This window comes from Marmota marmota, unplaced genomic scaffold (assembly GCF_001458135.2).
Source record: "Marmota marmota marmota unplaced genomic scaffold, marMar, whole genome shotgun sequence".
NCBI classification, from domain to species: Eukaryota; Metazoa; Chordata; class Mammalia; order Rodentia; family Sciuridae; genus Marmota; species Marmota marmota.
The window spans coordinates 1,708,617-1,726,304 of NW_026000101.1; the positions used below are offsets into that span (position 1 = coordinate 1,708,617).

Genomic DNA, 17,688 nt, shown 5'->3' on the forward strand with positions numbered 1-17,688 from the left:
TTTACTATAGCTACAAAAATCAGCCAGCTTTTCAGAAAACAATTTATTAAATGAACGAAGACTGGTCATCATATGCAAATACAAACAAAATAACTGACTAAAGCATGCGCTCATCATAGAGACATTATTGACAAATCTTAGCTGATTTTTATTGGATTGCTTTCCCTATTTCCACAAATTTTAGGCTGTACCAACAAATACTGAAAACAGTAGAAAATTACACTACATTAGAAGCAAACATTATACATACAATGGAACAGACTTTAGGGACACAAAACTAGAATTTTATTTACAGCACAAGTACACAGACAAATATAAAGCAAAACCAGAGAACTGATAAAGACAAAAACAGCTTAGTGTAAACGGTCAGCGAGCCACAAAATAAAAATGAAACCAATAGTACACACTCTTAGTGAGGAAGCGTCTATATTATTAACACGTATCATCTGCAGAGGGTCACGGTCCACACCTTAACATATTCAAAGAAATTTCCAAGAGCATCACGGTCACACACCTTAACATAGTCAAAGAAATTTCCTTCTATTTCAATTCACCTTTCTCTTCTTCTTTTCACAAATTATAATTGTAGCAGCTTTTTAAAGTTTAAAAATATGACTTAAGTGAAAACGACACACTTGCTTTTCTTCACATAAGTCAGTTAAAAGCTAAGTGGCCAGAAAATACATAGAAAAATAACAATCTACTAACTTGGGGAAAGTAAATGTATCCTAAATACATTCTTATGATTTATAAGAAAAAAGAACTCATCAAAGTTGAATACAGTGTTGATTCTACCAACTCATTTTAGTTTTTCATTTTAACAGAAAGATGACCCTCACATAGTAATTCTGTTGAATCCAATGTCATCCAGTCATTCTCTCACCAGATTTCAGGCCTATGGAATTATAGTTCATTTTCATATTATAACATAAAGTACAAACTATTACTTGGGTTAATCTGGAAAATTTATGTCTAAATTTACCACTGAAAATGTTTAAAGTCATGGGAAGATGCAAAGTCAACAAATTAAAAACATAATAAACTTATATATTATTTGGTTTAAAACTGCTCTAGGCATAAGGGTCTCAGGACATATAATACAAAATATAAAGACCCAAAGGTGGGAAATAAATCCAAGAGCAGGATCAAACACATGTGCTCACTGCTATCCAATAGATGATCATCAGGATATAATAATGCCGGAAACTTTGGTGTTCAAAATGCAAAAGGAATTCTTGATACAAAGGTTTTGCTTGAAAATCCTGGATGTAGGAATCAAGAAACACTTTTGTATGATGGATACCAATGGGCAAAGGCAGTGCTTCTTTAGACTACACATGATTGAATTCTTTTTATTGCTTTATCATCTTATTGAGGCAAATGTTTAAAGCATATTCTAGAGGAAAGGCTCTAAGTTAAAATTTGCCTTTCTTTTCCTCTAAAAAAAGAAGTGGTGGGGAATTTGATGAATTAGTTTTAATATTCTGAGAATTAAATCAGTAATTTCAGCAGCAATGCTTCCAAATACAGCACTGGCTGTTGCTATGTATCTGACAGCCACACAAAAAGCCTCTATATAATTCAGGAGATTATCCTTTGATTAAAGAACTCTTGCAATTACAAACCCATTGAAATGACAGAAGGAAACCCTGCTAAGGGAAGAGTTTTGGCATATTGGTGCAAAAAGAGTTTTAGGAAGCAGTTTTCTTTTAATATTTTATGATGGTTTCTCCTCCATTTTAAGAGTATAAATAAAAGTATAATGATAGTTTCCCCATGTTTAATTAACAAAATACAGTAGAGATAATCTGTTGAAACACTTCTCTTTCAACTTCTAGTTTGTTTGGAACTATTGAGGCAACACAGAAACACTAGGAAGAACCACCAACTAGACAGGGGGGCATGAAAAGATCCTGAGGTCACAAGGCAACCAAACATTAAACATGCCTATGCAGGTACTGAATGTAAAAGTCAGCATTTGGGAACTGTGAGGTTTCAATGGTCCCTTATAAAGAAAATTACTAAATACCCTTATTAAATGTAATTCAAACAATAAATCATGATAACTAAGATAATGTATGCACCTCACAGTCTTGTGCTGTTTTACTGTGTGGCCTAAAAATGTCTAGATCAAGGCAAATTATGCTGCTCCATGTCATTCTACTGTATTTTTCTGTAAGGGGCTCAAGTATCTGAAGAAGAAAAAAGTATTTAAAACTCTAGGGGAGAGAGTAGTGGAAAAGTTCATAATTTTTGCTTTCTTTTTCTTTTAGCAAATGTTTCACTTTCAAACAACTGGGAAAATATAGAAGAAAAGCTGACCCATCCTGGAATGACACACAGGAAACAAGATTTTCAAGTTTGGCACCACTTGACAACTACAATATTTCCTTCCATAGAGGTTACTAACTGCTGGCTTGAAATATTGAACAACAAAGTACAAACTTTCTCAAGTCACACATACAAATGTTGACCGGCACAGCCTTTTAACAGTTATTCAGGTTAACTACAATATATGATAGCAGCAATGGAGAACAATTCCACATAAACACTATAAAACATACATCTGAAAGAGCACCTATAACAACATGCTGAACCTCAACAGTGACATCACTGAATATTTCACAATGCATAGAAGTTGTAATGGTTTTTGGCAAGATTTTTTTTTTTTTTGTAACAAGTACTTTATAAAACAAAAGTTCTTTAGTTATAAATACTATTTAAAAAGCTGTAATCTAATGGATTGTAGATATAAAAGTTCAGGTAATCTGAGTGGATCAATACTAAACATGGACCTGCTACTTCATCCAGTATAAATAATCAATTATAAATTAACTTCTAGTGAAATTATACTAAGTATTTGATTTATAAAATGTAAGAATTACAGAAAATAAAAAGGCATAAAAATCACTAAAATATTGTAAGCACAATTACTGTTAGGGTTCTGTATTGCTGATGTTGTCTTAATTTTTCTTACCACAAATAGATTATGCCAAAGCATTTTCAAAGCTCTCATTGAGATGAATGCATAATGGTAAAAATGTCAAGTCCAGTCTAATACCATGACAAACATTAGATGTCTGGCAAAATGTAATATTTTGCAAAAAGACAATATATTGTCTTTAAAAGAATTTGACCTTTTTTCCCACTATGATCTGGTGAATATAATTTATAAGTTAAAAATTTATAAACATTATTATATTTATGCTTGAATTGTTTTTCAGAAGAGAAAGCAAGACAATAAGAGAAATATTTCTACTTCTTCCTGCTATGGGCTTCTTTCATTGGCTACCATTGTTTCCTTCTCCTATCTCTAAATAAATATCCTAATAATGTTAATAGAATTGTCATCCTCCTGACTGAGGATATATCCCAAACCTTCAAGTATGGTTTTTAGAAACTTCCTATCAACTAAGAGGACATTGTAGATTGCATCCCAAACCAATTATATAGATACTATGTAACTGAATATCTAAATGAATACCAAATTAAACAGAAATTTACTTTTTAGATCATAATCTGTCATTAGAATTCAAATACTTTAAGACCATGGATCATTTGTTTCCCCTTCATAACTGAAAGTTAAATATAAATGAGGTAGGCTGAGATATACGTTAGAATAAAAGAAACTCTTATATTAGAGATCATCCAACAAATTTTACAATGAGAAACTGCTAAAACAAAGATAAAACACTACTTCTAATAAAAATTTGAGGGTTTAAAAAACTAAAACTTGGAAAACAAGATACTCTTTTCCAATTCAAGGTTAACTTCCATGTAGGATTCTTCTTCTTCCCTAAATACTCAGTAGATAAGAAGTCAGGAAGCCTGGGTGCCAGTCTTGGCTCTAATCCTAAGAATGTGTGAGCATCTGGGCATTCATCTCTTCTCTCTAGAGCTGTTTCCAAACTTATTTTCTAGTCAGCACACCTGCAGAATACCTAATAAAGGTAGGCACAGCTAATTCAGTTTAGTGAGCCTCAAAGAAGGCCGGAGCATAGAGAACAGGAGAATTCAGGTGGGGTGGGCATTTGAGGCTGTGTCCTCTTTGTTGTTCCCATCTCCTTGCCCCCCACCCCAGAGGACATGGTAGCATCAAAAACCACTGGGCTGTATGACTCTTGGGTCCTTTCCAGGGCTAGCCTGTATGATTATAATTCAACAAAAAGACAATGGTTCACATTCATACTCTGACCCAATTAATATTCTAGTCAAATTAGGACTCTGACCTAATTAATAACTCTGATTCTAATGGATAATGACATGGTACATTTGGGTAATGACATGGCATACATAAAAACTCAATTTAATATATGAAAATGCTATCTCTTAAAAAGTAACACAAAGTTCAATACCAAATCAGGCCCTTTGTTCAGTTTAGAAGGCCCACTTGGTCAATTTACAAACAGGTTGGATTATGAGAAATTCTATCTTCTTTTTCTCTTCAGAAGAGTGAAATCAGAGTTGTTGGTAGTTTCCCAGGAGCATGCCCCTTTCTACTGTTATATCACTAGAAATACACTAGCCATCAAAAGGATGATATCTGCTGAGGACTTCTTTATCTCAGCTCTATTTACTGGTAAGGATCTCTAAAATTATTCTAGCTCTATCACTTTGCCTTATGAAAAGCTATGCACTCACATAATCTCAATCAGAGGGAAGTGGGGAGAAAAGCAATGTTTGAATACCATGAATTAAAGGAAACAAACAAAAATTGGGGCTGGGTGCAAAGGTACACACATATAACCCAGGCTTTTCAGGGGGCTGAAACATAGGGATCACAAGTTCAAGGCCAGCATTGGTAACTCAGCAAGTCCCTGTTTTGAAGTAAAATTTTTAATAAAGGGGCTGGGGATGTAGCTCAGTGGTAGAGTGCTTGCCTAGTACGTGGGTTCAACCACAGTACCATTAAAAAAAAGAGAGAGAAAAAGGAAAGAAATTATGCCTTTGCCAGTGATCTATCTGCAACATATCTATCTGTGGTAGATGTGCAGAGATATTATCTTGTGCAAAGAAATTCTATTTGGGAAAATTTATTAAACATTGAGGGAGCTGGGCGTGGTGACACACGCCTGAAATCCCAGCATGCGGGAGGCTAAGTCAGGAGGATCGTGAATTCAAAGCCAGCCTCAGCAACAGTGAGGCACTAAGCAACTCAGTTAGACCCTGTCTATAAATAAAATACAAAATAGGGCTGGGGAGGCGGCTCAGTGGTCGAGTGCCCCAGATTTCAACCCTCGGTACTGCACATACTCCAAAAAAGCGGAATGCAAAATGGTACCAAAAAAAAAAAACTAAGAGCGAGAGAACTTCATAATTCTATAGTATTTATAACTACTTTTTTTTTTTTTTTTTTGGGAGGGGGAGTATTTGCGATGGTGGGGATTGAACCCAGGGCCTTCAGCACACATTCTATCACTGAGTTATATCTCCCATGACATTTTAATAATTAGCATTGAAAAAAAAATTTAGTTGTAGATGGACACAATGCCTTTTTAATTTATTTTTATGTGGTGCTGAGGATCAAACTCAGTGCCTCACACGTGCCAGGCAAGTGCTCTACCACTGAGCTACAAACCTAGTCCCCTATGTCTTCTTTCAAATGAATGGACCTCTAAAAAAATATCCTACTATAGGGTTGGGGCTGTAGCTCAGTGAGAGAGTGCTTTCCTAGCATGTGTGCGGCACTGGGTTCAATCCTTAAAAAGAAACTACATAAAAAGACCACATAGAAAGAAACAAATAAAATAAAGGCTTCTGTCCATCTACAACTACAAAACATTTTTTAAAAATCCTACTGCAATAAATTATCATCTATTCACCTCAATTTTTCCTCTAGGTTTGGAAATTTGTTTTCTTGATTATATGCTAGTTTATATTTATAGATGCTATGTATAACTTTATTTTGGCTAGAGACTAGGAAAATCAAAATACACCTTTCCTTTAGATAACGAAAACCAGTCAGAAGTAGGCTGGGTAAAATTAGAAGTGTTTCTGTCATATTAAATTGTGGATATAATCAAATGAAAAAGAAATCTGAATGAGTTCATAGTCTATCTCTAATTCTGGGAACATAAGGACCATAAGTTACTTTTTCCTCAGAAAGCATTCTGCTCTAGTAATCATAATTCATTAGAGAACAAAAACAACAAAACGCTCTACTTAATACTGTTAATTTTCTGGCAACAAATCTGCAGGTGAGACCAACCTCCCCAGTAGACTGGCAACCACTATTTAGTATCTACTTAATGACACTACTAACTTATGGGCCTAAGAAAGGTGCCTCAACCTAGAACCTACCCCCTTCTCTGTCTGAATTATAGGATTTCTCTTGAAATTGGTTTTTTTGACTTGACTTGGGGGTAAAAATAAATTATTCACTTAAACACACCATTCCTTGTGCACATACACACCTCCAGGACAAAGTTAAGTATTCTTTAAAGAGTGACACAAACTTCTGTTCTCTACTTGTGGCAAAGCAGGAAACAAACTCTGTTGAGGGTCTCATCTCAAATTAAGTACAATGATGGGACCTAAATACTGCTGTGCTAATAAACATGCTAGGTGATAGCACTGATCTTAATCAATTCAGAGTTAAATGGTTAGTGATTTTATTACACAAGAGATCTCATTTACAATTATCATTTCAAAGGGTCTACTATGGAAGCACAGCAAATCACTTCTTGAATAAGCAGTTATAGCAGAAAAGCACAGGTTTAATAGAATCTGGATCTAGTTTCAGATACTGATGCTCTTATGCATTAACCGTGACATGTGTAATCCATTTGACGTCTCCTGTTTCTTCATTTACATATGTGAGATAACTTACCTAAAGGGATTTTTTTGTAAGAATTAAGAAAACAACTTACAAAAGCACTGAGCACAAGGGCCCATTGTAAGTGCATAATAAGTGATAGTCTTTGATGACAGATCTGTACATTCCTATGTATATGGGTACCTATATGAAAATCATGGATGGTAATAGAAATGGCTTCACCTTGATTTTTAAAACAAGTTCTAAGGAACATTCCCCACATGACATTCAAAGCAGTATTATATAAGATAAAGCAAAGCAACATACTCAATAAATAAATAATGGAGAAACTGCAGGAGAACAGTTAGGAAGAAAATCCAAAATAGTGTCATCACATAAGTTTTTGCTGGGCTCTCAAAAACGAGCTTTTCATCACAGTGTCTTTTATAAATTCTATGAGAGCAGAAACTACCTTATACATCTCTGCACCACTCCCAGTGTCTAGATATCTATCCAAAAAAATTAGCTTACGTGACTATACATTTTCATCTCGTTAAGTCACTGCTTTAATGGAATCAGGAAGCAGCTAAGCCATGACTTAGACAAGTTAAAGCCACCAAGTTTCAGCTTAACAATGATCTGAAAAACCAAAGAGATCTGATCTTTGCCAGGAACTTTTCAGCCCATTCTTTTGTAGATCAGGTAGTGACTCAACACAAGGAGAGTGAAGAAACAAGGAAAATAAATATAAAATAAATATTTTTAAGAGTAGATATATATTTATGAAATATGTTCATACCAGCCCTAATAGCCATAATAAATGGAATCCTAAGAATAAGCTGTCTTATGGGGCTCGGGTGGTGGTAGCTCAGTGGGAGAGCACTTGCTTAGTACGTGGTGAGGCACTGGAACCAATCCTTAGCACCACATAAAAATAAATAAACAAAATAAAGGTACTGTGTCCATCTGCAACTAAAAAAGTATTTTTTTAAAAAATAAGTTGTCTTAAATAAATAACCTAGGCATCTCTAGTCTTTTCAAATATCCTGATTTTTTAAAAAAAATTGCTAACATCCATCGTTTTCACTTAAATGAACAATATAGAGACTGAATTATGTAACACTGTAATCCTAATGCTGATGTATAATAGGTTCATAGTTTTTTTGTTAAAGACAATGCAAAACTTCCAGTCATATGGCATTAGAGAATTTCTTACTGACACTACACTGATCTTAAAAGTGTAAATTTTGCAAAAATTGTTTTGTTTCCATATGAATCAGGACTGTCCAAGGGAGGGCAGCACATTCAGTTATATTGAACATCACCCGCACTGTTGAATTTTTTTCTAGAGTACAGTAAAATTTTGGCATCCATCTCTGCCACAGTGTGAATTTTTTTTAATTAAAATTCTGAATAATAAAAATGGAATATGGCTGTGGTATGTCCATAGTACTGTTTAGATAAAAGTACAGGGGCTGGGGATGTAGCTCAGTAGCAGAGTGCTTACCTAGCATGTGTGAGGCCAAATTTGATCCCCTGCAGAACAGGGAAAAAAAAAAAAAAAAAAACTGAGGTAGTTGCACATTGTTTCCAAATTTAATCAACTTAAAGAGACATTATAATTTGGCTAGCACTTTCTCTAAGCCATTCTTCAGAAAACAGTTTTCTGAATCTAAATGTCAAAATGTTCCTATTTGGTTTGAATTATCACTGCAAAATATAATGAAAAATAATTCTCAATTTAATTGTGTTTGCCTAAATAAAAATGCAACATGATTAAGCAGGACAGATTTTCATTTTACCACCTCAACAAACACAAATAAAGACTACACATTTTCTAGTTCTGATTTCTCAGTGCATTCCGACTAGCCTTCTTCCTCAAGATAAACTTACTTTGCTATTAAAAACATATCAAGAGGCTGGGAGTGTAGCTCAGTAGTAGAGGGCTTGCCCTACCATACATGGGGCCCTGAGTTCTATCCCCAGCACCAAAAACATGTCAAGAATTTAGAAACTATGTCCACAAAAAGGTAAAATACAATAACATTAAGTGTTTTATAGAAACCTTTTTAAAAAGAAGAGAGGAAGCTCATATAAAAATAACCTTATTTAATAAAGAGTTCCCTTAAAGTAAGCTATCTTGTACACTTATAGACTAGTTCTAGAATGAGGAGAGGAGGAAGGTTTTCTAAAGAGAACTGAGAAAGAAGTGCTGATTTAAAATGAACTTGGGTGGAGGGAGAGGACAGAGTGTGCTGCCATGAAAACTCACTGAGACGGCCTTTATAGATGGAAAGACACTGTCCCTGTTTGTGGTTCACATCACTAAAAACTAATTACAAACTGGTACTGAAAAAGGTGATGAGAAGTGGCTCTGCAGTGAGATGACCAACACCAGCTTCCTTGGCTATGATCTGGCTGACTTATAATCTCACCATAAAATGGACCCAGATAACTCATTTTCTTTTCAAAGTTGTTGGAAAGACTACAATAATGTGATAACATGTACAGAAATATCCTCTCCCTTTTTTCCTCTTTCTGAATGTACAAAAGGATGCCTCTCCGTTGGTTGGAGGAATAGTCATGAAAATGAAGTTAATCCCACTACACAAAGCCACAGCAGACTTCCAACTTCTGCACCAAATATGGGTCATAGCTCAGAGGAAGGCATCTTTATGTACTTCTGACTTTGAGTTGGAAAAAGCTGCCAACCAGGGAAAGCTGAGCTCTGTGACAACTTAGCAAAGTAATATCAGAGGGAAATCTGTCCTGGTTGTACAATAAATTAACACATAAAATGCCACATACCTTCCTAGATAATGTGAAATATGAGGTTGCCCTGAAGAACAAATACCTCCCAATAGAATGCTCAGATCCAACCAACCAAGATTTGGAAGTGTGCTAATGATTATACAGAAGAGGAACCTAGCTCACCTTTATTGTGGTTCTAATGTCTACACTTTAGTTTATTTTTTGAAGCATCTTAACTAATAATTCATCACATCCAGCTTTCAAAACTTGAAAACAGAGACCTTGGGAAAAAAACATAAAAAAAAATTTTGGCCAAAATTATTATTGTTGTTACAATTATTGCAAGATATTACAGATATTTATATTTACTGTAGAAGAAACTTCTACATTTTCAAGAATGCTTTGAATCTGCTAAACCTAGTAACAAAACATTGTTACTTAAAATGAGTGTCAATATTCCTTTGATCTCAACTGCAGAGACTGAAGTTTAATACTTATAAATAAATAATTCATGAGATTTGAGCTTTGAAGAGGATGAGGTTTATTGTTGTTGTTATCTTGACTAGTACTTTTAGATTTTTATTAAGACTTGTGTTTTCTTCCTTCTCTTCATGTTTGATATACAATCTAATGCCTGGGATAATTTTCAAACTTTTGGTAGTTCTAAGTTTCTTGTAAATCTGATAATCAAACTTCATTTATACTAATTTCTTAGGGCCAAAAAAATTTCTAACTGTGTTCAAGCAAACCAGTAAAAATGAGCTATGTAACAGTCTTTTTTTTTTTTTTGCCACAATATTAGTTTGCATATTATTTAAAAATTACATATCTTCCAAAAAGAATGGCACCTTTATTCCTTCTTTTACTCCCTTTTACCCCTAAGAAAAGTTAAATATGTGCATTTTCCTACACTGTAAAAAAATGAGGCACAGGACCTAAAATTCTAATTAAGTTAAAAAAGAATGGGTAAATAATTTGATGTCAGGTTTATACCACTCACATTCTATCTGGCTGAATACATTGTGTGAGCAGTAAAGTTAGTGTTGTCTTCTCCATGATTAATACAGAATTTTAAAAATTAAAAATATAAAGTCATTTCTGAAGGAGACTAATAAAAGTGAGAGATGGGTAAGAAGAAAAAGCAGGAGTTAAGGACACAGTGTCTATGATGACTGTTTCTAACAGTTTTTTTTAAAACGGAATTCTTTCTCTACTCAGTACTGCCTGAGAACCACTATGGTTTTGTAAAGTCTGTAACAGTAATTACATGTAATCACCCACAAGTACATTTATTTGTCTTAAGCCTATAAATACTATGTTAGGAATACTAAACTATCTCCATTGGCTTATTTGTAAAAAGAAAAATATATTATATATTTATATTTTTATAAAGTTAACACTGAGGGCAGAGGAAAGGGAATGAGAAACAGTGTATAATCAGTCTCTTGGGACACAGAAACCAAATTGGGGTCTTGAGGCCACCTGGGTCAAGCAGTGTCTGAGGAAGAGTCATAAGAGGCAGAGACGATGAAATTGCCGCTGTTGGAATGCCCAGCCACTGACTGGGCGGCCTGCTGGCTGAGGTTGTTACAGATAAGCACCAGCTGGTTGCTCTGGGCCTCAGACAAGGTGCTGCAGCTCTGATACACACTGAAGTTGGTTTTCCGCCCGGGGATGTTGCCCTTCTCACACATGGTCTTCACCATCTTCGCCAGCTTATTCTTGCCAAGGGCCTGGCAGTTGTACCAATGTAGAGCCGCCAAGTTCACAACTGGCTTGATGGACAAGTAGAAAGGGGCATCCTCGTAGCGCATGGCAGGGGGCCGCCTCTGGGCATACTCTTTATAGTCCTGTACAGGGCAGGTCTGTGGGGCATGCTGGGTGGCATACACCCGCGAATCTGTTCCCCCTCTCTTGGTTTTGGCATTCAGATCACCAGTGTCTTGACCCATCCACTCCAAGTACTCCAGTCCTGTTTCTGTTACTCGGAGCCGGATATCACCCCATTTCAAGGTAGATCCATGGAAGCCTGTGCAGTGACCAAAAGCTTTTGTATTATTAAGCCAGACCAGGTTGAGGAGACCCTCAGGGTTATATCGGCTTAGCAGTCCTCTTTTCCGCAGTATGAGCTCATCAGCAAAGGTGAGCTTCATGGACTTGTGTGGCTTATTTCCTTTTCCTTTGCAGCGGAGTTCAATCTGCTTCTGTTTGAGGGCCTCCTGGGAACGCTTGAATTCTTTATCCCTGGTGATACTATAGCCATACCTGTGTTCTTTTAAGTACCGTTCCAGCCCACACTGGTAATTCGCCAAGCTGTTGGGTTCATACTCAGACCCATCCTTCTGCCTGGCATCAACAAAGAAAGAGGCAAGGTAGGCATCCAACTCCTTGCAAGGGATGACATAAATCTCTCTTGTTTCAGAAGGGTACTTGGAGATGAGGAACTCACGGAAATTGCGGAGCGCAGTCTGAGTGCTCCGGATGGTTTTCTCATTCTGCTCCCTGCTGAGCTCAGCTGCTCTTTCATCCTGGTCTGCAACAAATTGGGGAGGGGAGGGATAGAGAGGGTGTTGATGAGTTCAGAAAATGCACTTTCTACTCTGAAATAAAGTTTCCTTTTATAATGAAAAGGGAAAAGAAGGAATCAATTGTACAGAGATCACTGATATAACGCCATTTACATGCCTGTCACAGTATAAAAGCCAACTTCAGTTTCACAAATGTACTACACAAGAATATAGCCCACTACAAAGTGAATTTCTTGTGTCACTGGCACAGCTGTTTGTGAAGGTTTGAGGCAACAGTGAGATTAGAGGTAGCCTTCTTTTTGGGAAAAACAGGGAACAGAAATGTGCTATTTTTCCTATGCAGTATGTGTGGGCCCCATGAGAATTGATCCATTCATTCTGATGATTATCACTTCATTTGTGAAACCAGATGTTTTCCTGGTTCCATTTTATGGAATTAAACTAAAATACCCGAATTTGTTATTTTAACACATGATTAGAAATATGTATTTAAAAATGACTCAATATCTTTTATGGGCATTTGATACTTGCTCTTCTATAGCAATTCAGGTAAAATGTAAGTATTCATTCAGTACATAACTGCAGAGTGGTTTGTAATGAATGATTTAAAAACATTTAGCATTTTGGAGGAAAGCTTCATGACTATAAAAAAAAAAGGAGAATTAAATAAGAATTGTCAACTAGGGGCTATGGTTGTAGCTCAGTGGTACAGTGCTTGCCTAGCATGTATGAGGCACTGGGTTCAAGCCTTAGTACCACATAAAAATAAATAAATGTGTCTATCTAACAAAAAGAGAGAGAGAGAGAGAGAGAATTAAAATTCAAATATACAAAAGCATACTTTTTGCTTCAATGAATTTGTTTCACTTATGCCATTTTTTTCCAGTTGAAAATTATTTATATATCAAAAATAAAGCCACTCATCTTTCCATCAAAAACATGGAAGCCACAGGTTGAATGTAACCTTTCACCAGCTAGCTTCCTTGACTATTTATATGTAAAGCCAAAGGGGCCAGCACATTGTTTATTTTGGCTCCTTGTTCAAATATCTATCACAGCAGTTTTCAAACTTCAAGCAAAGACTTTCTAAGAAATAAACATTCACAGACAACTTTAAAGAAAAAATTTCCAGTTCCTCAACTTTCACATGGGATCTTTTCTAAAACTTACTTATCTAAGAGTCTGAGCTTGTTGTCATTGCAACCCTAAATCTTCCGTGCTGTGGGGTATCAAAGACTTTTGAGAAGCGAAGCATAATTTATATATCAATGATTAAACTCCTAGCATTTCCTGTCCTCTGTCTTACACAGATTGTGATATAGATGAAATCTGCCATTAGATATTGGGTGTGGGGCCTGAATTGAGGTGCTCTGAATTCAGGACATCTGAAGAGGCTTTATAGGAGAGGCAGGGTAAAACTGGAATATTCTATACAACTACCAAATGATCAATATAATGAAGAGGCTTAAAATTTTATTTATTTATTTCAGATTGATTGTGCTTTAATTCACAAGGTACTTAATAACTATTACCAAATCTTATGAGAGACTGACTACTTACGCTTAATCTTCATTTTCATTTAATAAAATATTCAATAATTTCTACTTACTCTTTACAAAAATAAACATGCTGAAAATCTTTGGGTGTCAATTTAAAAATGAGTGAGTGATATAAAAGTGTCGAAGGTTATTGGAAATAATTAAGCAGTATTGGTGGGTCTGCTGAAATGAGATATGGAAGGGGCTGGAGTGTGGGCATCACGTGTGACGGTACCCTGGTGTGGCAGCCAGCTGTCCCACTTCTGCCTCTCTTCCACATTTATTGCACTGAGCCAACCCACTCAGAGTTGATGGACACATTCACACCTCTTCTATTCATCCTTAGCCTGGCCTTTTGGTCATGACTTTACCTCCTTTCTACTGGCCCTCAATCAGATTAGGAAATATTACACTAGTTTAAGTCTTTCCCAAGAGCTTGGAATGTATGAGAGGCTAGAAGGGCAAAGCTACCCTATTCATTTTACATGAATAAGGGCAAGGAAATGGTTTTAAAAATCAAGTAAAAGGGTAATTTTTTAGCTAATAACACAATCAAACAAGATCAGAGAAAACTGATAATAAAATATACAACTATTACCATTATCTTGCATGTACCTCTACTTTTAGAAAATCTTCAGATCCATTCCTTTTAAAAAACTTTTTATTGGGTGTAACATACACATAATACAGCAGACTAGTCATTAAGAGCATGTGATTTGTTTTAACAAATGAATACACCTGTGAATTCAGGAATTGAATCAACAAAAAGAATATTACCAGCACCCCAGAAGCCTTTTTTTCTTCCAGTCTTTCCCTTGCACCAAGAAAATGGCTATTCTGACTTTAAACATCACAGGTTTGTTTGGACTATTACCATAGCACATGTGAATGGATCTTAGGAGGCTTCTTTTGCCCAACCTTGTGCTTGTGAGCTTCACTCTCACTGCTGTGTATCTGCAGGCAACATATACTCATTGCAGTGTAACATTCCATTGCATGAGTTTATCACCATTTATTTTCCATGCTGTTGTACATTATGTTTTATTCATTTTCAGTTTGGGGCTTATTTCTAATAAAACTGCTATGAATATTCTAGTGGGGATCTTTTGGTGATCCTCTGCCCTCATTTCTGTGGGGTATATATTTAGGAAGTGGAAATTCTGAGTTATAAGCAATAATATCCTCAGCCTTAGCAGGTACCAAAAACCAATATTCCATTGGTTGTGCCAGTTTACTTTTCCCACCATGACTATGTGAGTTCAGGTTGCTCCACATCTTCAACAATGCTAAAAAATGTCAGTCTTTTTATTTTATCCATTCTGGTGGGTGTGTAGTGGTATTGCATTGTGGTTTAAATTTTTATTTCCCTGATGACTAATGATGTTGAACACCTCTTCATATATTTACTGGCCATTTGGATAGCCTATTTTGTGAAGTGCCTGTTCCAAGTCGTTAGCCTATTTTTCTATTAGATTGCTTTTTGCTTACTTTGCTTACTTTGTTTGGTTATGAGTCTTTCTTAGATATATGGCTTTCAAATATATTCTGCAGTGTCTTGCTTTTTTACTTTAATTGTGTCTTTTTAAAATTATTATTATTTCTTATATACATGACAATAGTGGAGTGCATTACATTCATAATAATTGTGACTTTTAATGAACAACAGTTCTTAACGTAGTCCGATTTGTTGGTAGATATATATATGTATATATAACATATTATATATATATATATACTGTTTATTCCAAGGTCATGAAAGATCTTCTATTTCTTCCAAAAGCTTTAACTGTTTTACTTTCCACATTTTGATTTGCCATCCACCTAGAATTAATTTTCACATTTCAATATGTCATTCACTAGAATATCATCTACATGTTCATAGAAATTAAGATTATTTTTTAAAAATATGGACCAATATGCATTTGATTTTAATTAACGAATATTCAATCCCCAACACCAATAAATAAGCAAATGGGCAATAGAAGCTTCTGGTACAGTAGTCTAAAAGGGACAAATGGGCACAGAGAGGAGGGTAAGTTAGTTACCCTTCCAGATCAACTTCTGTTACTGTTTCCCTCTGCACTCAATATTACTAACTGATTGGGTACAAATTTTAGGTTCATCTTTTTCTTTCAAGATGGAGAAATAAATATACTATGCATCCTGTTTTACACTTTGCTTTTACCATTAACAATGTATTACAGATAGCTCCACAGTATTTTATATGGATATGCCATAATACATTCATCCAACTTATTAATTCCCTGCAGAGATGCATTTGCATTATTTCCATCAGTTACTATTACAAACAATGTTGTAACTGTACATAAAAGCTCCCATACATGTGTAAATACATATACAGAATGAATTTCTGAAAGTAGAACTGCTATACTGTTATTGCACTGTAATTTATACTCTTATAAGATATGAGTATTAGGGCTAGGGTTGTGGTTCAGTGATAGAGCGCTTGCCTAGCATGTGCAAGGCACTGGGTTCAAGTCTCAGCACTATATATAAATAAATGAAAAAAATAAAGACCCATCAACATCTTAAAAAAAAAAAACTATATGAGTACTAGTTTAATCACCTCTCCAGTTAATAATGCATTACCAAACTGTTTAATATTTGCTTATTTAATTGACAAACTATTCCTTGACTTATTTTCCATTTCTTTTTTTTAAAACTTTTTTTAGTTGTAGTTGGACACAATAGTTTTATTTATTTATTTTTATGTGGTGCTGAGGATTGAACCTTGTGCCTCCCACATGCTAGGCAAGTGCTCTACGGCCGAGCCACAACCCCAGCCCTCCATTTCTTTTTAATCAGTAAGATTTAATATTTTTTTCAAATATTTATCAGTTCTCTGAATTTTCTCATTGAATTTTTTTGTCCTGTCCATTTTCTTTTATTATATTGATTTATAGGAGCTCAACTACATTTAGAAATCTTTATATTTATATGTAAGAAGTTTTTATACTTACATAGTCTTAATTCTTTTTTTAAAAATACCTTTATTTTATGTGGTGCTGAGAATCAAACCCAGTACCTCATATGTGCCAGGCAAGTGCTCTACCACTGAGTCACAACCCCAACCCCTTAACTCTTAATATTTATTAACATATTAGCCTTATATTTTATAAAGTGGATTTAGCCCTCTGTATTACATATATACAAATCAATATACATACACTATTATATATAAATACATACATGTAGGAATTCTAGAACCATGTTACCATGCTAAATAACAATGATAGTTGTTGCTCATTACTGATACAATGAAAAAGTCATCTAGTATTTTCTCTTTACAGAATAATGTTAATTTTGGGGTTAAATGATATACATAGACTGATAGAAATCTATTAAAGATTTGTTAAAGAGCTATCTTCCAATTCATATTTTAACAGTGTGTTTTTTTTTAAAATCAAATGGGTTTCCAGCACCTGCAACATGATGATATAATGTTTCTTTTGTGGTATTAAAAGATTTCCTACTATGGAAGCATAATTCCATGCCTGTTATGAATCCTACTTGGTCCGCCAGTTCTTCAAAAGTGACTGTTAATTTTGCCCTTTGGTGTGTATCACTTCAGTGGAAAACAGAGTTCTCTCACATCCATCACGACTTGATATCACATCCAAATCCCCATCTGATTACTACATTCAGCAGCCCTTCTTTATATGGGATTTTGGGTTATATAAAACTTCTAGCTTTATTTACAAAATGTTTGTTTCTATTTCTCTTTAAGGTGATTTCAAAGAGAAGTATTGGGCTAAGACATCTTTGCTATGTGTTCTCAAAGCCAGAATTACTGAATGCTTTGTGATCAAATAATATCTACTCTATGAAGGATCAAATTCCTGAAGATTTTGACATTTACCAATAACTTAGTAGTCAAAACTTACTTAGAATTTTGTTTGAACGAATGTACAGGGTAAGAAATAATTTGTGTTTTAATAATTGTTTACTTAATGCTGGTGGATAAACAAATTTTCAATAAACCAAATAAGATACACTATAAAGACAACTCAGTTTTCTGAAGTATGTATACAGTTCAGCAGGCAAACCAAATGAGTCACTGTTATGAATGAAAAAAAGTGCATTATTATATTATACT

The 17,688-nt window shown here is 34.9% G+C and overlaps 1 protein-coding gene across 3 annotated transcripts in view; it reads right to left on the bottom strand.

Moving 5' to 3' along the window:
• Window positions 1-17,688, bottom strand: part of Kiaa1958 (KIAA1958 ortholog) — a 150,171-nt gene that overhangs the window by 27,427 nt on the left and 105,056 nt on the right. The window contains exon 3 of one of the 3 annotated variants that reach the window (XM_015492197.2): window positions 11,955-12,038. The exons of 1 other annotated variant lie outside the window; for it this stretch is intronic. In XM_015492197.2, the coding sequence (XP_015347683.1) occupies window positions 11,955-12,038 (84 nt within the window). Of the gene's footprint in view, window positions 1-10,022; window positions 12,039-17,688 lie in introns of those variants that run through there. One more of the 3 variants, XM_048783201.1, reaches the window with a different exon arrangement.